Source organism: Apteryx mantelli, chromosome 6 (assembly GCF_036417845.1).
Source record: "Apteryx mantelli isolate bAptMan1 chromosome 6, bAptMan1.hap1, whole genome shotgun sequence".
Lineage (NCBI taxonomy): Eukaryota > Metazoa > Chordata > Aves > Apterygiformes > Apterygidae > Apteryx > Apteryx mantelli.
In genome coordinates, this window is record NC_089983.1 from 39,508,906 (window position 1) to 39,534,643 (window position 25,738).

A 25,738-nucleotide genomic window follows, 5' to 3' on the forward strand; every position below is an offset into this window, starting at 1 on the left:
TTGTTTGACTAAATTGAAATAAATGTTGATTTGTTCAAAAAAAAAAAAAAAAAGACACATGCACTTTCTGGATCTTGTTAGTCTTGATTTTCTTTTTTTCCTGGTTTTCCTAAAGCCGAATGCGTGCCTCTTGACTTCAGAAATTGGCTCGCCCAGCTGTGAGGCATTATCGGAAGACTCTTCCTATCTGCCTTCTCAACAGATGTGTTATGCTCGCTCTTGCTGCGCCCAGGCTGCATCGGAGTGTGTGATGGGTGAAAAGCTGAGGCAAGAGAATGGGTGAATGAAACCGAGTGCACAGAAATAGCGTATTTGTCCTCACAAGCTGCTCTGTGGAGCTACTGCTCTTTTTCTGAGCTCTTCCACGCCCCGTCGTTGAGTAGGGGCTGACCTTGTCTGTGTGGTGCCCTGAAGGCACCTGGGGAGATAAGTGAGGTTCCCTTGGAGGACTCAAGGTAGACCAATATTGTACCTGTCTCGCAGGATTTGGGGACAGGAGCTGGCTAGGATGGTCTCACTTACCAGGAGATTCACGGATTCACTCTGTGGGTGTTTGGGGTTTTTACAGTTCTTGTCATGAATTCAGAGCAGCTCATACAAGGGGTTATGCAGGACTCTAAAGAAGGATGAATTTGTCAGGAAGGCTGATAGATGGAGAGAAAAGGGCTTGAACTTCCCACTAGAGACGTTGTCAGAGCTGTAAACTGTTACATGCAAGCACATTTCTGACAGGGATGAGCAGAGGGCTGGACCACAGCTATTTCAGCTGCCATTTCAAGTGCTTGGTGCTGCCAGGTTAAGCCGCCGGCTTTACTGTGCATCTGCTCCAAGGCGGGGGGAAGCATTCTGCCTTCGTGTGCTGTGGCTCCTTGTTTAAACGCTTGTCCGTAGGAAACGAGATCTTATCCTGTAATCGTCTGAAGATACCTTTTCCTCTTCTCCCCGTGTCCCCCTGAAGTCTGTATGAAAGAGCAAGTGTAACAGAGACTGGCTGCACTCGCTGTTCCTCTTACCGAGCCCTCTTGACCAGCCACAGACTTGTGCTTTAATGCAGCCGGCTCTGCCAGTGTTTCTTACCCTCGTGCCGTTGCTTTCCCCAGAGATCCAGCACTCGCTCATTCAGCACGTTCTCAGGATTTCAGTAACTTTGCTCCCAAGGCCTCTTGGGACCGTGCGCCTCTGTGGCTGTTTCTCCTGGCTTTGGGTTTTATCTCACTCTTTGAAACTTTCCCAGAACTGCGGTGACTTTTCTCTGACCTTTGGGAACTGGAGCTCTTGAGCCCTGACACTCTGACTGGCACCACCAAGACCTAGGGACTGCTCTGGGATGTCAGCTTTCCCAGCGCATGCTGGAGGAAAGCCTCATCTGAGCAACACCAGCTAAAAATAAAAGCTATTCAACTGGAGCTAATGGCGGGTTGCCATGAGTTATTGCTCATTAAAGTGAATTGTCAGATGCTTAACTTCAGCTAATCATTTCCTGCTGCGAGATCGGCCTGGTATGAAACATAGTGAAATGTGGGAAGGGGATTCACAATAGCTAGATTTAACCAGGGGTGGAATTTCCCCGGACTCCCCCTGTAGTTAATGGAAAGGGAGAGGCTCCTACAGGGGGTGATTCCCGCTCTGCATCACCCTTCTGGTGGAAGAGAGCTCTGCTCGCTGACTGCCAAGAGCTGGGGGTGCTCTGCTGCCTTGCACAAAAATTAACTTCTCCAAGTGCAACTGCTTTCCTTCCCCAGCTCACTGAGTGCTTTTCTTTCCTGAGCTTAGTTTTCCGCCCAAAAGTAGCCATCAGGATGTTGAACATTTCTGTCCAACAGATCAGTGATCCTTCCCAAAGGCTTTAAGTAATATGCAACCCCCCTTCTTTCTTTTGCATCCCTCCTTTCTTTTGACTTTGTAGTGTAACTACAGTGAACTCTGCAGAACATCCTCTGTGTCAAAGCAGTTCTTCTTGCCCATTCCAAGAAATATCAGCTCTTCATTAAAGAAACCGTTCCATTTTGAATGTTGTAATTTGTTTTTGGTCAATTTTTTTTCTGTTAATTTTGGAAGTTAGTCTTGTTTGCATGTTTGGCAGTGAACCAAAAAGTCAGATTAGGGAGTTTTAAATGACACTGATTAGAAAGTATGTCAAGCACGTTTGCTTTTAGCAGCGTAGGTCACTCTCTCAGTTGGACTGGAAACAGTTGCATAAAGTATTTCATTCCATGTCACTCTTTTTGAGTTTAGACAGAAATAATTTCATCTGTATAAAGGGAGTGTAAGAATCCAAGCGGATTGACCTTGTTGCCTTTTGGCATTACTTCCAAATCAAAGCTTCAAATGGTACTCCAAAATGCAAAGAGAAAATTCAGCTGAAACTTCTAAATTCTGCTCATTTCCAGGAGATTATAAAGTTAGGGAGCATATTTGAACCTTGGAACAAAATTTGCATTTAGGTGTCAACAGCATAGTTTGAGCGCATCTGTACACTCCAATGTGAACCAGCTGCCCTGTAGTCTCCTCTCATTTTTCCCGAGAGCTGAAGTGTAGTGGCATATCTGCAGTCAGCCACGTTTAGCTGAATGCCAGTGAGACTGGTCAGAGGAGGGCTCCAGGGCAAGTTTTGCAATTCCATTGCAAAAGTTTAACGTAAGTCTAATTTAAAGGGCTTCTCATGCCAGTTGTCTTTTACATTTTCCGACGTGGGTACTGAAAATTTCCTCACGTTCGCTTGCATTCTTCATTGCAACCTGTTGTGAAGGCATTGCCTGAAGAGAGAGTTTTTCTGTTGAGATGAAAATATGTCAGATTCATTATTTACGTTGGTACAAACTAATTATTTTCACTTGAGAAATACTTGTAAACTGACTCTGTATTATCCAAATGTTCTTACCTTCCAAATTTTTGCAAATCCGGGCCAAGTTTTATATGCAGAATAAGCTCTAACCCTAAAATGCGGATCTCTACTGTCATCTGCCTAAGCTGCTAAGTTTTGTAACTCTGATTCGTGCCAATAAAACTGTGTTTCACTGAGTGTATTTTGGACATTTAATGCAAAAGCACGGAAGAGACCAGATCTTCATCCCTTGTTCTGCCGTCTTCACATTTGCTGAGCAGAGCTTTACCCCTGTAGCGGGCTGGCTGATATCGGAGGGTGGCTCAGACAGCAGAGTTTTTTCAGTGGGAATGAAGAGCCTCAAGGGCTTTGAGTTGTGCGTTGGAGCCTGTGGCCCGTACTGTGGAGGAGATGCTCTTGGAAGGGGCAGGAGAGGGTGCATTTAGGTGATTTAATGATTCTTGTTTGTTTAATGTGAAATACTGACATAGAGGCTTTGTTTGTGCATAGAGCGAGTCTAGATGACTCCTGCTTTTCAAGATGTGCTAGTATAGAGCTTCCTGTGCTTAAGGAAATAGTAGCTTGAGTAAAAGCGAGATTAGTCTTTCACCCACATCTGATTCAATTCTGTCTTTGTCAGAAATATTATTTTACAGTAATCACTAAATATGGAAAATGGGCTCTGTCAAGCACAGCAGAGTTAATTTATGTGCTCATTGGTCATATTGTCATTATTGGCTTTCTTTCATGAGTGGAATTATTTCTGTGGAAAAAAATGTTGATTTAAATGCACATGCTATTAGGATTACAGAGTTCCCATTGTGGCTCATCATCTTTGGCTTCTGTGGAAAAATCCTCTTTCAGGATGTTTTTCTGGGGTGAGAAGTGCAGCCGTACATGGAATTAAGGTGCAATAATTCAGTTCTTCTCACCTAAAGCAGGACTGTGTCTTGCCATAGTCACGTGTTTTCAGAGCTATATTGTGATTAACATCTGGCTGTTGAAGCGTATCTCCCTTCTGTTATATATGGTCTGTGGTTAGTATGCATCAGAAAGAGCAGCCTGATGTTTTCTTTAAAATCATTCTGAGAAGTCTTCCCTTTTTCTTGTTAGAGATTTGAGTTGCTGTAGATGAATTAGCTGCTGCTTGAGTCTGATCAGACCTCCCTTCCCATGCATGCTCTGGGGAATAAGGAGGTAAAAATAAAACGCCTTGTATTTTAGTTCCAACAGCAATTCCTACTGGCTCAAGTGGGAATACAACTGCACTTCTAAAACTGGCTTATAAGATTTGTCTTTCTTTCCCTTTTGCCCAAGGTTGCATATAACTGGATCCTTACGTTTTTTCAAGTAAAAGAGCTATGTTTTTATGGACGTCTGTTAATTTCAGCAACAACAGCAAAGATTTCATGACGCTGGCAGTGCAAAAGCTCTGAATGTTAAAGCTCTCCCGTCTGGCTGAGGATCTCTCACAGTTGTGTTGCCAGAAGTTTCTTGGAGGTTTGCTTAGGGGTGTTTTGGAAACTGTCATTTCTTCTGCCTGAATGAATAGTTTGGCCAGGAAATCAATCCAGTCACGCTAGTCTGCTGACCTCCCTACACCCATTTCGCTTCACCAAATACCTTTTTTTAGCCGTTCATGTCCCGGGACAGTGGTGACATTATGACCGCTCACTGCAGATGTTTGCAGAGGACCTGGCGTTCCTACAGGCTCTCAGTGGTGCAAGGGCAGCAGTTGGTTTGCTGGTCTTTGTGGGTAACGGGAAATATGACTCTGCATCTTTTCCAAACTGCTCTGTGGATTTTCTTAACCAAACGGTCTTTCTTAACAGCTCTAACAACACAGTTTGCAGAGCATGTATGTGCTCGGGCTTTGCAACAGGAGAGCATGGTAACATACCCCCTCGCTCTTCCGCTCGTTACTCTCTGTGTCTGGATCTCAATCTGCCACCGAGTGTCATGATTAATATGTTCGTAGCCGTACATGCCACCGAAGCAGCACGGCTCACAGAAGCACAGCTTAGGAGGAGATTGTCTCAAAAGTCTTTCCTGGCACATTGTTTCTGTGTCTTGCTTGGTGAGCTGTGCTCGTATTTGAGCCTGTGGCCCTGTCAGGGGTGACCTGCTTGGTGTGTAAGTAAATGACTCTCAGCTGGCCTGCTATCTAGGGGTCTGTCAGAGAGCAAGAGTCACTCACTCAGAGTTATTGCCGTATTTACCTTTTTTTTTTTTTTTTTTTTAAGAAGAGGAAAAATGGTTAGGAATATGGTGTGTAAACTCTAGGTATGTTTTTTTTGGATAGTGCATGTTTGGAGATGGTGGGAAATATGACAATGGGATGGGAGTGCTTTATGTGTGTGTAGGGTACTGGGTAGAAGAAACTCAGCCCATCTGTAGAGGCTCTTGTGGTAGCTAGAGAGATTAGACCATCCTTTCTCTTCTGTTTCCTTGCCTATCCTCCAAACAGCGTAGAGTAAATTACCATATAAAAGGGAGATAAGGCCGGGGCAATGCATGCTTCCCGTCTTTGCTGTGTAGACCTAGCTAACCCTGTGGCTCTGTCCCAGATTGTGTTAGAGTGGTCAGTGGGAGCACTTCAGTGGATAAGGCAAAGGATGGAAACTTTATACCTGTCAGGCTCAAGTCTAGCATGGTAGGACTGAGATTTAGTAACCCCTGGCTGGTCCCTGGGATATGGAAAACATGGTCTCCCTGGTAAATAGCCTTTTTCAACTCAAAAGCCATTACCTTGCTTGGTACCACTTTGTAGCACTCCCTTCCTCACTGAGGGGATGTGACGGCCCTGGGGAGCTGTGCTGCCTGCTGCTCTGCAGGGTCCTGGAGGTGAGGCTTGCTGCGGGAAATGGAGAAAAGCAGAGTCCGATTCAAGTGGGATCATTGCACAGCATAATACACGTCCCTACCCAGAGCTCTTCCTGTGTAAACCTTTGTTTTTTCTTTCATCTCAACTTGCTGTTCAGGAGACCTAATGCTCTGTCTGGAGAGGTTTCCTGGTTGTAGGTTAAACTTCAGAGGAGATTCCTGTAAATGGGCATAGTGGCCTATGGGCCACCTCCAGGACTCAGGATGTTTCTATCCAGTCTGCTGCTTTTTCCTGGATGAAAATGGGAAATGGTTGACCGTTGCTTCCCGTGAATTGCCTAGAAGTAGGAGCTGCTGTGGTATAAGAGAAACTGTGTGTCTGGCTATGTCCTGTGCTGTGGCTATGTTGCCTGGAGAATGGGGAGGGAAGGAGCAAACCTGAGATCTGGGCCTGCTCATCAAACGAGACATGTCCTGGTGGGAGGGGAGATCCCTGCTCCTTCCATCTCTGACCTTGTCAGGTTCCTCAGGTTTGTGCCTGTCTCAAGCCCACCTGGCTGAGGTGGGCTCCCATGACTCGGCACGACCATGATGGATCCTACGGGTGTGGCACTATTGAAGGCACCATTTAGGCGCCTATCGGATCCTCTCCCTTACTAAAAGGTAAAATGGCAAGGGGCCTTTCATCGGAGTTGTGTGTTTGGATTATGTTACTTTTAAGCTGTTGTAAAAACCTCTTTGTACATTAATCAACAGAGATCTGGGAGATTAACTTGTCCCTATTTTTCCTCAACCACTCCCCTGAGTCTAGTCTCCAGCAAACGGAGAGAGTCTGTGATGTGGCTGCTTTCCCCATACCATCCCTGAAAAACAGCAACCCTGAAAGAGTGAATTCTTCCAGCAGTTTTCCTTCCATGACTACAGACAAGCTCTGTTTGCACCAACAATTTCTGAAGTTTTTCTGAGTCGGAGCGTAGCCACCTGAACGTGCACTTCCAGCTCAGAGGAGCCTTTTGGCAAGGAGGAGGCTCTGCCAGGCTGTGAGTCACTGAAGCACTCGTGTTCCCCAGCCACGTGCAGGGATTTAAGTGCTACTGGGGGGTCAGAGGAGAGAGGGCACTTGCAACCTGTGGGTTGCTCAAGTGTTCAAAATTACCATTCTGAAACCCTGAATTTTCCTGACGCAAGGTACGCTGATAAGCTCTGACTCCCAAAGGATCATGTGGAGCCTGTGAGAGGAGAGTATCTAAAGTCTATTGAATGGAAGATAAGCTAGCCACTGCAAAAATATTATCTTGTACTAGTTGATTTAACACTACTTGGTGTGCATGAAATAACATCAACAGTAGCTGGCCAGAACCAGCCCTTTTCGAGATAAGATGGCTACTTTGCCCCTATGGAGGAATGTCTGAAACCAGTGGGCCGGAAAAATCCAACCAACTGCACCTAGGATCTGTCCTCTTCCCAGCCACTCTCAAACTAATTCTTCTTTTTGTCAGAAGACAGATGATTTGGATTTTCTTCCTGTCTGGGAAATGAACTTTGACTTCCTCTAGCTTGTTACAAGTGTTTCCATATGTTCTAAAAACCTAACTTTTGATTCCAGGTATGTAATAAATTATTGGTTCAACTTCTGACTGCAGCTGTCTCTGGTAGTAAAATAGTGCAGTTCTAATGGTCTGCATTTTACAAGCTCACAGACAAGGTAGACTGCAATTTCTTCTCAGTAAACATCCCACTGTGATCAACAGAACTCTCTGCCCAGCAGAGGTAGCGAGTTTGGATGCAGGTAGCAGAAATTGGTTTCTAAAATGATATAGTTAGCTATTCTCAGGGAGAATAACTCGCCCTCAGCATGTGTATTACACAATATCTATAATGATATTTATTATTGAACTGAGAATTTCTGGATGCACCAAGCTACTTTCTTGTGTTGTAACTTATGTTTTTGTTTTTTGAGATGTTTATCTCTGAATCTCTTAGCCACCCCAAAAGAAATGAGTAATAACATCAGGTGACTGCTTTCTGGTGTACAGTATGACACATAGCTTACAAGAGTGTGACAGGACTTTTGCATTCTGTAAAAATCGATTCCCTCTTCAACTGTGTGGGATTAAACATTTCAGTCCCTGATCATTCCTGGGGAGGGAGTTGCCTTTGCCATAGTTTCAGAAAGGTGAGAGCAGGTCACTTGTTCCTAAAGGGCAATTGAGAAATCTTCCAGCAACTTGTTTGCTTTGTTTTTAAAGGCTTATTGATATTGGCACATGTTGCTTTTGGAGGGGGTTGGTGCTAGTCTGAACATGTGTATTGATACTTGCAGTTGGATATGATTCAGTAGAAACTTGTGCTTGGATTTAATAGAAATCTTTTTAATTATAAGCCTGCCTTGTGTCTCCTTCTTGGAAGTTTCCTTTGGTTCTAATAGTTTGTCATCTTTTGTAATGGTTCATCCCAATTTTTTAGTTTTAAAGAAGGTATGAAGTCTTCTGAAAAATTGCTTTCAGGGGCAAAGGAGATAATTTTAAGGTAGTTCAAATAACCTTCAAAAGTTAATAAGTATTCTAACTAAAAGTAATGTTATTGGGGTCTGAAAACTGCTGAGAAACACTTACAGAATCAGAACCTGACAAAGTGTTGGTGGCTGTCAGGTCTCTTGTAGTAATCTCCTTTTTGTGCTTATTTTCTTCCTGGCAATTCACAATGAAATCTGTGGGAAGAAGCTGAGAAATTTAGCACTTAACCTCCAATTCAGGCTTTTCATCACAAACTAGATAACTGTGCTGTCTGTGATGTTTCATAAGGAGAGATAGTGTGGTAGGAAATAAGGAGAGTGTATAAGCTTGTGAAAAATCTCTGTAGCATAGTGTGTTCCTCTCCCTGGTGTGCGGTAAAGTTTATACAATGTTGATAGATCACAAAACTTTTCATTGAGGCATATTGTATTTTGATGCTTTTGAAAGCCGAATGTTTGATGTGCACTAGGAAATAAAGCAGGTGCCAATATAATCTTTTACCTGCATCGTTTTCTTCCAGACGCATATTCAGTCTCTTCCAATGACAACGGGGGCAAATCTGATTCAGTGGCCAACCTGCAACCTCAGTCATCCCTCAACTCCATCCAGAGCTCTCCTGGCCCCAAGCGCTCAACCAACACGCTAAAAAAATGGTTGACTAGTCCTGTGCGCCGGCTCAACAGCGGGAAGGCCGAGAGTAACATAAAGAAACAAAAGAAGGTGCGAGATGGCAGGAAGAGCTTTGACCTTGGCTCACCAAAGACCGGAGATGAAACCACTCCTCAAGGAGACAGCGCAGATGAGGTGTGTGTTGGTGCTTGTTGCAGGAAAGCCTGTATCTCTGATAGTCTGCTCTGGGGTTTGTGATTCAGGCTTGAGTAAATGGAATTCCCTTAGGAACCAGAGGGAGCAGCGAATCATATGTAAAATTAAATTGATTAAAGCTGTATTACAAACAGTATTCTGTCATCTGAAGAGCAATGAAACATACAGGGAACAGCATTTCAGAGTCTGCACATATTCATCCTTTGATTAGATTCTTTTAACAGTCTGTTAGAAATCTGCCAAGAATAGAAATGAAGTTATTCTTGAGCAGCTGTTATCAGTTTTTGCTGAGGTTCATATCACCTTTATCCTACCATGGCAGTGTAATTCCTTACTGAAAGAAAACGCTCAGAGAAATAATCATGTTTCTGTTAAATATGCTATGTATTTGTAGCCCTCATTTCTCTGCAGGCATGTTCTTTGCTAGAATGGCTCTTTCCTGATAAACTGCGTGAGGAATTACAAGCAGAAAATGGAGAGGATACTAACTGAGCACAAATGGAGCAACATGTTTTTAAAACTGTACATTGACCTATACTATTTCAATGCTTTTCCATCAGCACATAGAGAGCCCTAACTGCCTTAACTGGTTGGGTGACCTATTAACTGTTTGTTAAGTGTCTCTTGATGTCTGTATTGGAAAAGGATATTTCCATAACTCTTAGAATTCACTAGGATTAACAGGCAAAAACTTGTGCCTTTTTGCTTCTCTTCTGTGACACTTAGTATTACCTGCAGTTCTCTCCACCCCAGCCAAATACTGGGCCAACATTAGTATTCCTAATAGACCAAAAGCCTTGTGGTAGGGCTCAGATATCTCAAAAGAGCAAAAAAAACCCTCTCCCTGTCTCTAATTATATTTAACTTTTCTCCAGAAGAGCAAGAAGGGTTGGGGAGAAGATGAACCAGACGAGGAATCCCACACACCCCTTCCTCCTCCTATGAAGATTTTTGACAATGATCCAACCCAAGATGAGATGGTAAGACCTCCCCTACTATGTCAGTTTGCCTTTTAAGTGCATTTGCCACAGAGACATCTAATTTGGTTTAATAGTGATCATCTAGTATTCAGTGACTAGACATGTGGTTATAATAGACACCAGTGCATGGATTATATCTAATATCTTTCACCAACTAGATTTACAAATAGTGCCTAAAAAGCAATTTAGCCTTGGTGTCCCATTTCATGACAGGTATTGAGTGCTTGTGTTTTGTGTGGTCAGAAAATCCATTTAGACTGGCAATGTTCTCCATGTGTTTTAGAAGTGATGTTGGTGTCTGGCAGTAGCAGCAGAAATGTCATTTGGTGCCAGCTTTGGCCCAGGGAGTAGGTCAAATGCTGCAGTCTGCTTGAATCCAGAAATACCACTTTTACCAAGAGTTAGATAACCTGGACTCTCCACCCAGCCTTGCCACTGCTTTCGTGGATGATTGGGGTCCTATAGCTTTGTCAGTCTGTGTCCCACCATCTACCTGCCGCTCTGAAGTTCTTTAAACCTTACAGGTGGAACAACCTATTTGAAGTCACAGAGCTCTTGTTTGGCATTTCTGGGGTATGTGGCTCAGCCTCACTGAATGGCCCATCAGCTCCTGTTTGTTCAGAAGTCCACAAGGGCTCTCAGGTTGGGAAAGTGAGAAGGGCTTTGGTCAGCCCATCCTTGGGCACCATGTTGGTGGTGTAGCTCTCTGCTGTTAGCTAGGGTCTGTCGAATGTAAAGTCAGGGTTTTGAGGTGGTAGATGGTGCAGTTGCTTTCAGAGTGAATCCTTCCATTACTCTATCTGACTTGGGTTGAGAGTCTGTGAATACAGTATGCAAGTGGTTTATGTTCACGGTTAATGCCTGTCCTGTCTGTATGTGTCTTCCCCCACCCTTTCCTGGTGCTGTCACCTCCCTTGTAGAAATTCATCCTCCTGTGTAGCTGTTTCCTGCTTTCCTGCTGATACCTCTTTTTAGTACTGCCACTTCTGTACTTCTGTCCTCTGATTGTAATTACTGCATGCAAGCAAGCAAGAATAGGAGAGATTAATAAATTGTCAAAAAAATCCAGAAAGGTCTTGGGGAAGGTTCAGGCAGCAGTTTGCAAATACAGACGGAAGGGAGCAAGCGTTTCTGCGACTTGGAGAGCAGCGTGGTGGAGGAGAGGATTCGGGCTCTCTTTGCTAATCTGTCGGGGGCTGTTATGACATTGTGGTGGCAGCAAGAGCAGAAGGAAGCAGCTGGAGCCGTGGACTCTTGCCCTTGGAGTGTCGCATGTGCTGCTGGCTGTCTGGCGAGGGGCAGAGAGGAAAGGTCAGGGAAGCAGAGCTCTGGTGGATCCATGCCCAGCACAATAGCAGTTGCTGCTGGCGAGTTCCTTGCAGTGTTTAGCTAAATGCTTTGGGGTTAGACTTTTTTAATATTTATTTATTTATTTGTTTATTTTTAGCAAAACAAAGCTGCTTTAGCTCTAGTCACTACTTTTGATTTTTAACATGCCATGTGATTTCAGAATTTATTAAAATAATAATTTTCCAACAGTGCCAACATTGAGGAACTAAACTTTTTTTTTTTTCTCCAGACTTCTAAGTGTTGTAGAGCCTTTTGGTATCCTGTTTCTTTGCCCAGTCCTAAAAGAAGATTAAATAGACCAAGAGGCCTCTGAAATACTTTTGGTCTCCCATCTTCTTCCCCTACCACCTTTTTGTCCCAGGGGAAAAAAAATCTTAGCTCACAAACATAGCTCCTGAATTCCCTGGCACGGAAGCACTGAGCTAGCAATGTTTGGGCCATGCTGGAGCCAAAAGCTCTTTAACGGTGTTAATTTGGGCACAGCTCCCTGCTTGTGTCCTAATGCTGCTTATGGGTACTGGCTTATGTTAGAATAGCAACAACGCGGCACCATGGGGAAGCGGCAGCGCTAGGGGGGAGAAGTCTGCACCGTGCGGATATACCCTCCCTCCATGGGAGCAGGCTGCCCATTTGCAAGATAGCAATAATTGTGCTTCGCTGCTTCTGGAGGCTGTTATAAAGACAAATTGCAAGATACCTTCTTATTAGAAATTCGTAATTTACTTACTGGGAAATTGAAATACCATTTTTCTATTTCCCCCACACAAACCAGATTCGCCCTTCAATCACAGAAGAGTTTTATTTGACTCTGAAAGACTTGCATGCAGCAAGTTTCCATGCTCCCTTTAAAAATCCGCAGTTATTTACTCTTCAGAGATACTGAGCAATTTCAGTTAAAAGAAGTGAGAGCAACAGCTGTTCAGTGCCTCCAAAAATTGGATTCCTCCTGCTAGAATGCTTATGTTGGACAGTTATCGTCTAAGCATTTGTCCAGTATCTCTTCAAAATTCCTGTTTTCAGCCTTTTTTTTTCCTAGACACGTCCATCCTCATTTCAGGTGAAGCAGGCCATCTGATCTCTTACATTTCTATGAGATTTCTGCTTTACCAGCCTAATTCCTCAATTACTAGCCTGATTACCTGTAATTTTTGTTGTTATTGTAATTAGAAGTGCTGATTAGATGTATTATTTGAGTGAAAGATGAGACTACAAGTGGCAGAGTATTCGCACATCTTCTCTGTCAAAAAACCTTCTGGATAGGATTAGTCTCCTTTGCTTTTTTTTGCTTTTTTTTGCTTTTTTTTGCTTTTTTTGCTTTTTTTTCCCCCTGGGTTGTCACTCAACATCAGCAAGTGCCCCAAAGGGCTGCTTAAAGAGCTGCCTAATTCCTGCTGTCACTTTTCCATGTCTCATTCCCCAGTGCTATTTAATCATGGATGCATGTTCATTGGCGCTTGTGTGGTGACCTCCCTGAAATAGGTACTCTCCAGAAGACCTTTATTAAGTGACTGAGAAATGAATAAGCTTTTTCATAATTTGAATGCAGTGTCTATAAAAATTTAGCCACACTGTGTCTGACAAAATGTGCCGAAAGCAGCTTATCTAAGGCCTCATAGTTTTAATCAGCACTTGTGTTTAGTTAGAAGAAATATATTGACAGGTGAGCTAATAAATACCAATTCCCACAGCTATCGCCTGAGTTTCGGTTTTCAAACTGAGGTTTCTTGGAACAAAGATGAAGGTGTGAAGAGAGCAACCCGATTTTAAGCAAAAGCTTTAAACTAAAGCTGAACATTTCACATACAGGCCAGCCTTCACAGTGCCATAGGTGATGTCTGGGCAAATTCTGGAGATTCCTAATAACTAGCATCTACCACATGTAACTACCAGAATGTGGAGATACTTAAATATATTGTGTGTTGGGCACCCAAAATCAAATACCCATGACCGACAGATAGGCATATAGAAGTGAGACTGAAAATGTTTTAAACAATGTTAATAGGTGGAGGTGAGCATCTCTAAAGAGTGTTTCTTCCCTCCTATGCTAGATATATAGGATAGATGAGATACATTAGAGCATTTTCTCTCTGCTGATGGCAGAAGGCCGCAGAGGGCGAAAAGACAGATTTCAGATGACTGAAGTTACATGAATGCTATGCAGAGGCATCATCTGACTTCATTTGGAGTTGCAATTCATCTTTGGGAAGGATAGGAAGAAAAACTTTTCTCTCCCCCATCCAATTGACTTTAACTCCATGTGTGCCTTTGCTTTCTGCATTTGTGAAATGTGTGTATATGGAGGAGAAGGTAATTTCTTACATCTGCAGTGGGAAGATCAATTTTTTAGTGTCTGTAAGGCAGCAGAAATCCTTGGAAGGAAGACCCAACAGAAGTTAAGAGCGTTGTAACCTAGTTGTAAATGAACTTCAGTTCTCTCTCGCTGGTCCCAACATGGGACCTGCTGCAAAGGGATGTGTATCCAGAATTCGATGACAATTCTGTGCTTCTCTGAAACAGTGGCGAACAGCCACCCGACCCTGCATGTGGGCCTCCAACACTTCCATGCCCCTTCCATGTTTGTTCTTTTCCCGACTCTGAAGCTGCTTCACTTATTGCTGGTTTCCTAATCCCTTCTCATCCTGCTAACTTGCTTTTCCTTTGCAAACTGGTGTCTTGCAGTCCTCTTCTTTGCTAGCTGCTCGACAGAGCTCCTCCGATGTCCCAACTGCTGCGGATCTTGTCAGTGCAATAGAAAAGTTGGTCAAAAGTAAGCTGGTAAGTCTAGTGTTGTGAAAACCGTGAACACAACAGGCTCAGTGTGACTCTAGCGATGGACTTTAAAGTCTGCCTCTGTTTTTGGTTTCCTTGCTTTCCACCTTCACCTTCTGTGCTTTTATTAACCCTACAGGCTCTGCTTCTCAATAGACTAACTAATAGTTCCTGTTCCACATGTGAGATGAAATGTACCTCTCATGTTGTCATGTGGGCTCTGCACTGCAAACTCTGAAAGGCGCTTCTGGAAGGGCTGCGCAGAGTATGAGCTACGTAATCTCCTGTACTCTTTCTGGTGTCTTATTGGCATTTTTTCAAATAGTTTAGATGTTGGGATTTTTTTTTAAAAAAAAAGCTTGTTTTGAGGCACAGGAGTTTTACTACCCAGCACATCAAGTTGTTTGGTATTCCAGCTTCTCTGAGAGGACCCTCTAAAGAGTAAAACTGCTTGAAATATCACAGCTGTGCTTTAATTTTACAGACTCGTGTTAATTTTAATCTGTCTTGTCAACTGTATGTGATAGGGACTGGAATGAGCATTATAAATGCTCTGGTTTTAATTTGTTCAAAATTGTCCGTATAGTGTGCTCTCACTTTGTGGTCCCATGTCTGTTGCACAAGGAGTAAATCTTGCTTTAAACATTGGCTTTTCTTAATTGTTCCCTGAACCAATTCAAAATGTTAATGCATAAGCTAAGCCTTTTTCTACATGTGACAGGACCTCTAAACTTAGGTAAATGTTTGCTTTAAGCCAGTTTTACTTGGTGAACAAGTCAGGATTAAAGCAGATTTATGATGAGCCTGCAAAGGTTCATTTCCTTAAATGTATTGTAAGGATGAAGAGAGTAAAAATGAAACAGAAAAAAAAACAGTGTTTTTACTGTGTGAATTACTGTGAGTCTGTGCAAGCAGCTATATTTTGCAAATGATTTCAAAGGGTTTTGGTATTTTCCCAGTGAGAAGTTAGTACAAGAAGATGGTCTCTGTTCGTAGGGTGGTTGATGACGAGTAAGTGATGAAGGAGCTCTTTGTAGCATGCGAAACTGAGAAGGACATTCCCAGAAATTTTACTCAAAATAGTTTCATTCCACTGAGGGACTGAAAAATTGAAAAGTATTTAATTAACGCAGTTAGATGTATTTTCAGAGGATATTTATTTTCTCTGCCCTGCATGCATGTTGTTAGGTCAACTGCAATTACTTTCCAGGAACTTGGGGGCAACATTAATTATTGTGGAATGTTACTATGTATCCTTCTATTTCTGTTTCATTTTGTATTTTACTTTACTACCAAGAATCTAGGTTTAGTCTTTGACAGAGAAACATGTCCACCACATGTAGCCTGACACTGGTTCTGATTGTGACTTTATGACATTTTCACATTGTTTTGAAATAATGTGGAAAATCTTTCTCATCCTGGGGCTACAGGAACATTTTTTTCCATCTTCTGACAAAAGTCATATTCTCAGTTTTACTGCTTTCTTTTTATGATCTTATATCAATTTAAAACTGGTTTGTTTTTTTGGTTGTGTTTCACTGAGTCCTGTGGGAAAGTACTGTTGAATACTCTGCTTGGTTTTAGATTGCTGTTGATTACAGAGCTGACTGGAAACAGAAGGCAACTCTCATGCTGGAGTTCAAGGATAATGCTTATTCTTCTATCATTCTTTTGGGGTTTTTTTTAGACCCTTGAAGGAGGATCTTACCGAGGAAGCTTAAAAGATGCCACTGGCTGCTTAAATGAAGGAATGACACCTTCAACTCCCCCAAGAAACCTTGAAGAGGAACAAAAAGCCAAAGCAATGAGAGGCAGGATGTAAGTTTTCTTGTTGGTTCTTATTTCTGAAAAATACACCCAAGGAGAACACATAGCTGTATTGAAAGCTTACTTTGTAGTCAGTGAGTGAGCTCAGAACTGATAGTAAAGCTCTGCATTCTACTTGCTTTTGTTGTTGTTGTTGGTTTTTTTTATCCTGTACAAATACTTTATGAAAGCATTTTTGCACCCAGGAAGTTCATCTTCACTCCTTAAAACCTGCAGCTTTTACCCCAGATGGCAAATACGTGTTGCTGTAAAAGCCACTGGTGGTTATACACAGTACTGCTGAGGTGTTTGCCTTGGTCACTGCTGAGTTGCCAGAGGTGAAATCAACTCCTAAAGGGGGATATGTTGCTGACTTAGTTACCTACCTTCAAGGAAAAGGGTGGAGAATCCCATTAGAATTTTTTGAATGAGATGAAGATGTTTTGCCCTGGTTACTTGCAAAGGAGAAGAGGGCAGAGTTCAGATGTGTTTGTAGTGTAAACACGCCACTGAAGAGTAAGTTTTATCTGAGAAGCCTTCATGTACATGGTAATGGGGAAGGAGCTCAGGAAAGTCTTTTTTAAAAATTATCTATACAGGTCCATAATGTAACAAAAATAACACTCGTGCTTTGAAATGTTATCAGCATTAAGGCATACTTTAAATGCATGGTCAGCCTGAAGGAAAGAATTGAAGGAACAGAATCAAGAATTACAAAAAAGAAAGATCAGGTAGCTGTTTTCTTTGTAAAGCCTCTTACACTAACTACAATGATAGCATTAAATCATCTAACTAAATGGTACGTTGATGGGAAAATTAACAGTACATACAGTTCTCAGTGGAGTGTGGTAAGGTGGAAGAAGAGCAGCCCATTTGGGAAAGATGCCAGGCAGGGGAAGGAAACTAAGTGAGCGGAGGAAAAGGAAATATTTAAGAGTAGAAGAGGAAGCAGGAGCAAAGTGTCACAGGACTGTGAAAGCCATCGTTTGCTCCTGCGTTTGTTGTAGGAAGCCAGAGAAGCAATAAAGTGGGGGACTGGACATGCTCACAGCAACAGGCAAGGGCATGACACTTGTGTTTCTGAATGGGAGAAGTTGTTCTGCTAGGCAGCCGTTGGCCTTTCTTAGGGAGCAACCCTGCTCACATCTGTCCCCTAAAAGCTCCTCCACGCCACAAGTTCTTGGATTTCTCTGGTAGCAATTTATTAATTAGATAACTGTCAAGTGACTGCAGGTTGCAGTGTGAGTGCAGAGACCTTTGCCACTGTAAACGCAACTAAATACAGTAACACTTTGTGACTTGCAACGCTTCTGGCGGGGGACTGGCAACATGTTACACGTAATTAGTGACTGCCTCCGTCCACATTTCCTAAACACCAGGATGTTTAGGAGCACCTGCTAGTGGCTTTCAGCACAAGACATCTGTCTCCTCTCCAGCTCCTTCATGTCTGCGTTCTGTATCTGTGCGACTCGCTCTGTTTAATTCCATAACCATATTAGGCAGCTGTGCTCCAAACTCGAGCTGTGACCCCCATTCCCCACAAAACAGCAGTTGGAACCTTGCACAAGCATGGGCAGTAATTTCCTGTGCGTCTGGCAACATGTGCATGGCAGCGTTGAGCCGCTGTGTTAGGAAACCTCTGTTCCATCAGTCTTTATTGCTGCATTTCTGTGAGCAGTAAGGAAATAGTCTCATCAAGTAATGTTTTTCAGCGTAGATTTAATGTGGAGTTACCAAGTTATCCTGATGCAAATGTATTCGGAGGTGAGAAGGCTCTTTCCTTGATGCTGTTTTAAATGCAACTAGGTAGTCAGTCCCCTCTGGTGACTAGTGCAGGCACTTTCTAAGCTATCTCCTGCCTGCCCTTACTCTGTTATCGGGTGAGTAGAGGCGAGTAGACTTGAATTTTTGGCAGCATGCCTCTTAGAAACCTAGGATTGGGGAGTACTTTTAGGGTCCTATGTCAGATAGGCTTCAGGGAACTACTAGAGAGGGAGAAGGCTGATCTTTCTGCTTTCCAGGAAGAGGGTAGCTGGGGGAGTGCTTATGCTGAGTTTAATTTAACCAGTGGAGCTGCAGGCCCTGGTTCCTGAAAAAGGCACAAATTTATCATTTGAGTTCATTTCTCTGCAACACTTCACCTGACAGATACCCCGATTGCTGCGCTGATTTTGAATTCGCATCCCCCTGCCTGCACGTCCTGCAGCATTAAGCACTCTACGTACCTGCTGCTTAATTTTTAGAGCAGGATTTGGCCTGAAGCACCCTGGCGCTAACTAAAATGAACGGAGCTGCCGGGAGAGACGGCAGGCAGGTGGGAGAGGGCCTCCCCATCCTCTCAACAGCTCCATGGTTTTGCAGGGAGCGACGCGGACGGTCCAAGCGGGTGGCGTGGGCCAAAAGGCTCCTTCCTGGCACGCGGGCTGCGGCCTGCCCCTGCACCGGGAGATGTGGCAGCCCGTCACGAGGGGGGTCGGTCAGCCAGCAGAAGGGGGCTGTACTGCACGCGCTTGGTCAGGACGCACAACCGCTATGCAAAAGAGAAGCCTTTTGCCCGGTGTGTGTTTGCTACCCAGGCGCACAACTTGGCAGGGCGCTTCTGAGAGCACGAGCATCTGGCATCGCCACTGCCAGCCGTGGCTGCTGCCAAGGGGGCCGGATTTCACTCTTAAATGAACCAGAAGCCTTTTGACCTCTTGCTGCCGCCTGTATAAGCGTCTCCTCCGCCCTGCCTGAGCAAGGGACGCGTTGGGAGCGCGGAGGCTGCTGCCGCGTCGCAGCCAGAAGCCTGCCCGCTTGGCCTGGGCGCCCTCTTCCTGCCCTGCCCCAGCGATGGCGCAGGGTCACCCCTGAGAACGGCCCAGGGTTTTCTGCTGGCTCGTGAGGCGCCCGGGGAAAGCGAGGTGGTTTCCGTGAGAGGATGTGGGGCTGCTGTAACTGTCCACAACTGGGAGCCGTACCAGTGAAGCACGGCATGCCTTCCCCTCCCAGCTGAGCCCGCTTTGCAGCACAACTTCGAGTAGGGTTTATTTTCTCAGTAGCCTCTCATAACTGAGTCTCTTATAATGCCAGTCTCTCTTTCCCCCTCCCCCCCCCCCACAAATTTTTACCCAGGCTTTTTTCTTAGCCCTGTTTGCCCTCAGCCCTGTTGTTTCAAGCAGGTCAGTTTGCTGGCTGATGTGAGCAGAGCGCTGCTAGGCGCGAAAGCAGCCCCCGTCTCGTTAGCCTTGTGACTGCCTCGGCGAACTTGAGCACAGACGGAGTTTATTTTTCGTGCGCCAGATCTGTGTATTGGCGTAATGGAGAGGAAAACTGTCTGCAGCAAGCTGCAACTTTTTGAAATTGCCCTCAAAAGCACGTTCTGTGATCAGTCAGTTGGACTTGCAAAGGAGGGGCTTTTTTTAGCTCGCTGTTGTTTGTGCGCATCAGATGACTCCCCTACCTGGGATTATTAGATCTGAAACAAGTGTAAAGCGTTTGCCTCCCACACGCAGATTACCTAGTCTGAAAGATTATGTTCTTTGTTAAAAAGAGGAGGGGAGGGTTGTCTTCTTAGCGCTTGACACTTCCATATTAAAACTGAACTGCTGGATCCTGGGCAAAGCCAGAGGGTCTGGGGCAAGAAGTACTCTCTGAGACTCCCAGAGGGGGAAAAAAACCTCTTACTTGCTGCATAATGGATCAGGAAAATGTCTCGATAGCTACCGGTGGGGTTGCCTGTGGGGAGAGCTAAGGAGAAGAGGACAGGGAAGGACAGTTCAGGACTGATGGTGATGCTGCTCTAGCCCCATCCTGCCACGGGGTGGGGGGAAAGAGGGGAAGAAAAAGACAGACTGGTTAAGGGAATTAAAACGGCTCTGACCTGAAGTGATATGTTTTTGTCATTTTCATTCCACTGGGCTGTAAGACAGTGAAGAATGAGTAGCGTTGCGTGACCTGGAACGACGGTGTTTTTTCGATGATAGTTGATAGCTAATATGTGGCAAGAGGAGCAAATAGAAACATCAGCATGCTCAAAATCTGTGCGTATTCTGTTTTAACCTAGGTTTGTCTTAAATGAGCTGGTACAGACTGAAAAAGACTATGTCAAAGACTTGGGAACTGTTGTGGAGGTAAGCTGAAATAAACCCTGCTAAATGAAACGTTTTTCCACTAAAAACACCATGCAGAAAAGTGACAACACAAAAAAAAAATTGCAACATGAGAAAGAAACTGCTTTATTTTGCACGCTGCTTCCATGGTCTCCTCATTTTGACAGGAACAAAAAGAAATGCCTTTGGAAAGCGTTTTTGTTTCCATCTAACAAATGTTGTGTTTTAGGTTTCGAGTCAAGCGTGCAAAGATTTTTCTTGGCTACCCTGCTTGTGACAAACTCTCTCTGCTGTAGTGCAGACTTGAGGGCTGGAGGGGTGGAGAATAATTTATACTCCTTAAACTTTGTTTTTTTTCTTGCTGTCATGCAGCAATCCTGCTCCAAACCAATACTGAGTAATGGCAGCACACACTTATACCTGAATTTGCGCCCAGACTGCAGTCCTGTGTTGGAATACCTTCCCAGAGGCTGGGTTTTGGATCTGTGCTGAGGTGCATGTGTGGCCCATGAGTTATTGTTTGCAAAACACTTGAGACAAATAATAGAGGTTATGGAGTTTTTTTGTCCACTTTTTCAAAAAGAGTCATAGTTTTGGAAGCTTCAGCTTGTGAAGACCTGACTGATACCTAGGGATCACCTGTCAGAGACACCATACACACATGATTCCAGTTTGTTTCTCAGCCCAGGCCTCAGAACTGGGGGCACCTGAATGAATTGGGCTTTCAGGAATGCTTATGGCATTCACTAGTCCAGGGAGAATTATCTGCCCATCTAATAGTGATTTTCAAGAGCTTCCAAACTTTTAGACCTTGGTGTTATCTTCTGTTTACATCACGCTCCACTGACTAGTCTGACAAAGCTGTAGTGCTCCAAAAGCTCATAAAGAAACTCTCTGGAGATGTGAGAAATCCTATTTATTTGACTCTTTAAACTTAATGCATGGCTTTGTGCTCCCACAAAATACTCCTGTTGGTGAATGGAAGAACTTTATCTGTACAGAGTCTGGCTTTTTCAATTTACCAGAGAAGCCAAGAGCTTGATAAACTACTTTTGTTTAACTTTTATCTTCTAATTGCTCTTGTCACTTCAATGACATCTAATACAGGTTTTTTATAACTATTGTAGATATTCAGAATAAATCCTTTAGAATGTTCTTTTAAGCAAACCATATAATTTAAAGTATCTAGATGGGTTTCTGATTTTAAATTGTACAAAAGGTATTTTAAGCATTTTCAGAGCAAAAAATCCTGACATTAAACTCTTACCTTTTCAAAAAAAAAAAGAATGTAATTATTCTCCCCCTCCAAGTGGTCACTTTGCTAATCACTGATCATTTATTCTAAAGGGCTTCATGAAGAGGATAGAAGAAAAAGGAGTTTCTGAAGATATGAAAGGGAAAGACAAGATAGTATTTGGCAATATTCACCAGATCTATGACTGGCATAAAGAGTAAGTTTTTGATTTTGTCTCTTTCTAAGAGCCTTTCTAACCACACATGCATAAAGGATTGGTGTGTATGAAGTCTGTACATTTAAGTTGCTTTGAATTGAACATCAGCAGGTCATTAAAGCTGAACTTCAAAAGAATGTTGCTTCACATAAAATGGTCTCTCTTGGTTTTTAAGTGCTGCTTAAGAGCCTCAAAAATCATGGCTACTTTGAATCCTGAGAAGAGGTTCTAATTCTTATGCTTTTAGCCACAGTTTCACAATACGTTAGATCCTGCTTTAGGGCTCTGTCTACCCCATTAAAAATGGCATGGCTGCTTGATGCAAAGCATCGGTCCTACATAAACTCCTTGTTCCCAGTCAAAAGGTTTTGGTGTTGCCAATGGCTCTTCCGTTCCTTTCTGGGGAGCCACAACAAGGTGCTCCATGGGAGACATGTCAGTATGATCAAACTGTGGCTCCTGAGTTACTGCTCCTAAGTGGTCCCAACAGCTCCCAGCTGTTTGTGGAGTGCTTTCTGGATCCCCAGAAAAGCTGCTGAGGCTGCCATAACTGTGTTGCTTGGTCACAACTGTAGGCTTAGTCCATCCCACCATTGAGCAGTAGCAATTCTGGACAGTCATGGTTTCCCTCCCATGTATGAACTACTTCTATGTCACCCTCTTCTCTTTGACTCACTGAGGTTTGTGGCATATGTCTTACGGTTCTCTGTGACATGAAGATCTTGACATGCAGCTGATAGGATCAAGAAGGCTGACCACACCAGTAGCGTTTGGCTAATAGTTGATAAGATGCAAACACCTTCAAGATACTTCTCACGCAGAGGTTCTGACAGGCTTTGGCCTCATTGATGCTTTTGACTCTGAGTTCAGAATTCTCTTCCTTTAGCATCTCACTCTGTCACAATATAAGTAGCTTTTGAAAAGCTCCTGGAAATAAGAGGCTTATTTCAAGCCCTGGGTCATTTACACTGTAACCTTATGAACAGCACTGTCTTGCTTATGAACCATGCGGTCATCATTTCAGCTCTGCCATTCAGAAATACTCTGCAGTTTGGGTTAACTAGAACTTGAAAATGTATGTGCAAACTTGAGAAATGGACAGCGGACTAGATCTTCCTTCTGCTCTGTACATCTTCCTCACCAAGGAAATACAGTGTCCTTCCCATCAAGAGTCCCACCAGTGCTTATCTCATAGCCTAGGCCTGCACTTATGTTCTGACAGCAGCTCCTGGGAGCACGAAGCAAAAGCTACAGAAAAATTCTCACTGTATATTAAGTTTGTGCCGGCAATGGAGTGTTTTTACTGGTGCCATTCATTTTTTAAGTATGTTGATAGTTTTCTCTAACGTATAGGGAGGGATTCACTATTTTTAGTTAGTTCTGCATATCTGGGTCAAGAAGTCTCTTTAAATGCAGATGGGTTTAACATTTATACAGGACTGAGTTATGGAAGTAGCTATAGCTGATGGTAGTGATAGGGTGGTTTAGTTGAGACAGCTATCCAGCATGCATCTTCCCTTCAGATCCTGGGTTTTCTTGGGACCCGACCATTCCTGGCATGTCCTCTCCCCAAATCTGGCTACTTTAGCAAATTCATGGAGGCGTTTGAGACAGAAATTCTGTGGTACAGAAGACGATTGTGGAAATTGTCAGGATTTAGCAGTTAGAAAAAACTACCAGCATTTCTAAATTTCAGTTTAGATGCTTCTACCTCAATTTCAGGCATCTCTTGCATTCATGGAAAGGGCATTCAAGCTAGAACTCACCAAGCTGCAGGTCAAGATAAAGACTGCATTTATGAGTGTAAATAACAGTAATATAGAGAGAAATAGTGAAAAAACAGAATGTGCCAGAACTCCACCATCAAAAAGTATTCTGGATTGCTTCTTCAAGTGGAAACTTATGTGGCTCTTTCATGATGACCAGTCCTCCAAATCTGCTCATGCAAATGGGAACTCCTGGTGAAGCTTCAGTTCAGTTTTCACAAGTGTTTTGGTATATGGAAAAGTTTTGCTTTTGGAGTTTTCAGTGAGGGAATGCAAATCTTTCAAATAGATAGTAATTGGCACTTTTTAAAAATTGAAACCACTATAGGAGCAATAGCAAAGAAGAGCAGATAGTTATCAAGATGAGACTTTTCAGCTCTTATCTTTTGTTTTAGAAATGTTGCCATTAAGGGCCAAAGCCAAGCTTGTCATTTCATTTATTATTGAATTCTAACACTAAAATTGTGTCCATATATTATGGAGGGATGACTGGCTTGCTGCTGAGATGACCTAAACAAGTTTTCTGAAATGTCAATACTCTTTCTTTCAGCTTTTTCCTGGCAGAACTGGAAAAATGTCTTCAAGAACATGACCGTTTAGCACAGCTTTTTATTAAGCATGTAAGTTTTACTTTGTTACCAGTCTCTACTGTAATTGTCTTTTAGGTTGTGATGGCTCCTTCCTGAAAATACCTGCTTGTGTTAACTTGCTATTTCTACAACTTAATTTAAACACAAAGTAGCCTTATAGTTATGTATCTTCAGTGAGCAGCTGTATTTCCCTAAAACATCATTGTCTTTGTGCAGACTTCTTATTTTGGGGGCAAAAAAAAAAAGCATGTGGCCATGGACATCTGCAAAAATATAATTATGGCAGGTGCTTGCCAACTGCTATGACTGACATGGTCTTGTGATGTTAGCCAGAGTACAACCCTATAACGAATTTCAGACCTACTGGTGTGGGAAGAACATCTTTTGATTAACTGGCTGTCCCTGTGGAATCCTCCCCTTTCATAAGGTGCAAGAGTGGAGACTAGAACCAGTGATCAATTTATTTTTCTGCTTTAGCATACTAAATCTCTGATTAAACCAAAAATGAAGATGATCAGGCAGAACATCTTAGCATCTTTCTGCCAGCTTTTAATAGCAGAACAGAATGGCAGCCAATATCTCACCAGGCTGCTGTGCGTCTTGCTTCCACAGGAGCGGCGATTACACATGTATGTGGTATATTGCCAGAACAAGCCACGATCTGAATATATAGTAGCTGAGTATGAGGCATATTTTGAGGTAAGCGTGGCTCATTATACATTATTGCTACTTATAGCTGTGAGTCCTAGTCAAGTAGATTATGCTGTAACCTAACCTATGCTGTTTGTCTAAAACAAGCTGTAGAAGGTTTTTATGCTGCGCATGCTGCTGAAGACTCTCCTATGGGGAAAAAAAGTTCTTCCATTTGTCTCAAATTCTCATGTCGTTAATTTCTAATTAGTACTTAGTACTCCCTGGCCTTAAGAGTGCTGCAACTGCATTGATATCTGTCCAAAATAAAACAGGCTTTTTAATCTGTAATAAACAGGGGCGGAGGGAAAAGTTGGTGGAGCTGGGTGGCGCCTCCCGTAAATTCCCAATAACTTTTTCTGTTTCAAGAAATCTTTGGGACTAGACACATTTATATATAATTGTGAAAGAAGCTTGTTTAACAAGGGAAAGATGTTTCATTTCACCCAAGGGCACGAGGCAGGACTTGTTTGTGAGCAAATCCCCACTGCAGTGAGAAGAGCAGTCTCCAGATCTTGCAGCCCTGCTCGGTCAGCTCAAAGGGGGAAAGAATCCTGTGCTTTAGAACATCTTCCAGCTCGGTCATGACTTTTATCCAGTCTTTGCCTAAATAGGATATGCCAGATTTTTAAATCCTCTGAAATTCCCTCTTGCAAACAGAAGATTAAGAACAGACCAACTTTCTCTAGAAATAAGCATCTGCTGAGATATTTTATCCTGTTTTCTGTCTTACTCTGTGATTATTTAAAATTGTTTTTAATCCTCCATGTTTTTAGGAGGTTCAACAGGAAATAAACCAACGGCTAACCATCAGTGACTTTCTGATCAAACCCATTCAGAGAATAACTAAATATCAACTTCTTCTCAAGGTGAGTGGAAAGATGTGGTTCAGACTAAACTATAGTCTGCATCTTGCATTAGATACTGTTATTTTAAATGAGTCTTAGTTTTAATTGAAGAATGACTTCATCAAATTGAGAGGAAAGAGGAGTCTGTTCATACATTGGTCTACAGCGGTAGAGTCCGACGAAAGATGTCCAGAGAGCAGAGGGGCATTTATCTGTGCAAGCAGTTTGTAATTGATGATATTCGAAAGATTTTTTGTTTAATTTTCTATTGGATTTTTTTATAGAAGAGTAAATTTCAAATAGGATTTTTCCTCCTCTGAAATTCCAGAGCAAAATTCTATTCAATTTTTAAAAACTGCAATAAAGACACACAAGAGTGTTAATAAAGCCGTTCTTTGGTACTAAATGG

The 25,738-nt window shown here is 43.0% G+C and overlaps 1 protein-coding gene across 1 annotated transcript in view; it reads left to right on the plus strand.

The window, feature by feature from the left end:
- KALRN (kalirin RhoGEF kinase) overlaps nucleotides 1-25,738 on the plus strand; it is a 530,846-nt gene that overhangs the window by 461,766 nt on the left and 43,342 nt on the right. The window contains exons 36-44 of the mRNA XM_067299320.1: nucleotides 8,684-8,967; nucleotides 9,864-9,968; nucleotides 13,998-14,093; nucleotides 15,775-15,905; nucleotides 19,939-20,005; nucleotides 21,332-21,435; nucleotides 23,752-23,821; nucleotides 24,404-24,490; nucleotides 25,258-25,350. Coding sequence (XP_067155421.1) covers nucleotides 8,684-8,967; nucleotides 9,864-9,968; nucleotides 13,998-14,093; nucleotides 15,775-15,905; nucleotides 19,939-20,005; nucleotides 21,332-21,435; nucleotides 23,752-23,821; nucleotides 24,404-24,490; nucleotides 25,258-25,350 — 1,037 coding nt within the window. The remainder of the gene's footprint in view (nucleotides 1-8,683; nucleotides 8,968-9,863; nucleotides 9,969-13,997; nucleotides 14,094-15,774; nucleotides 15,906-19,938; nucleotides 20,006-21,331; nucleotides 21,436-23,751; nucleotides 23,822-24,403; nucleotides 24,491-25,257; nucleotides 25,351-25,738) is intronic.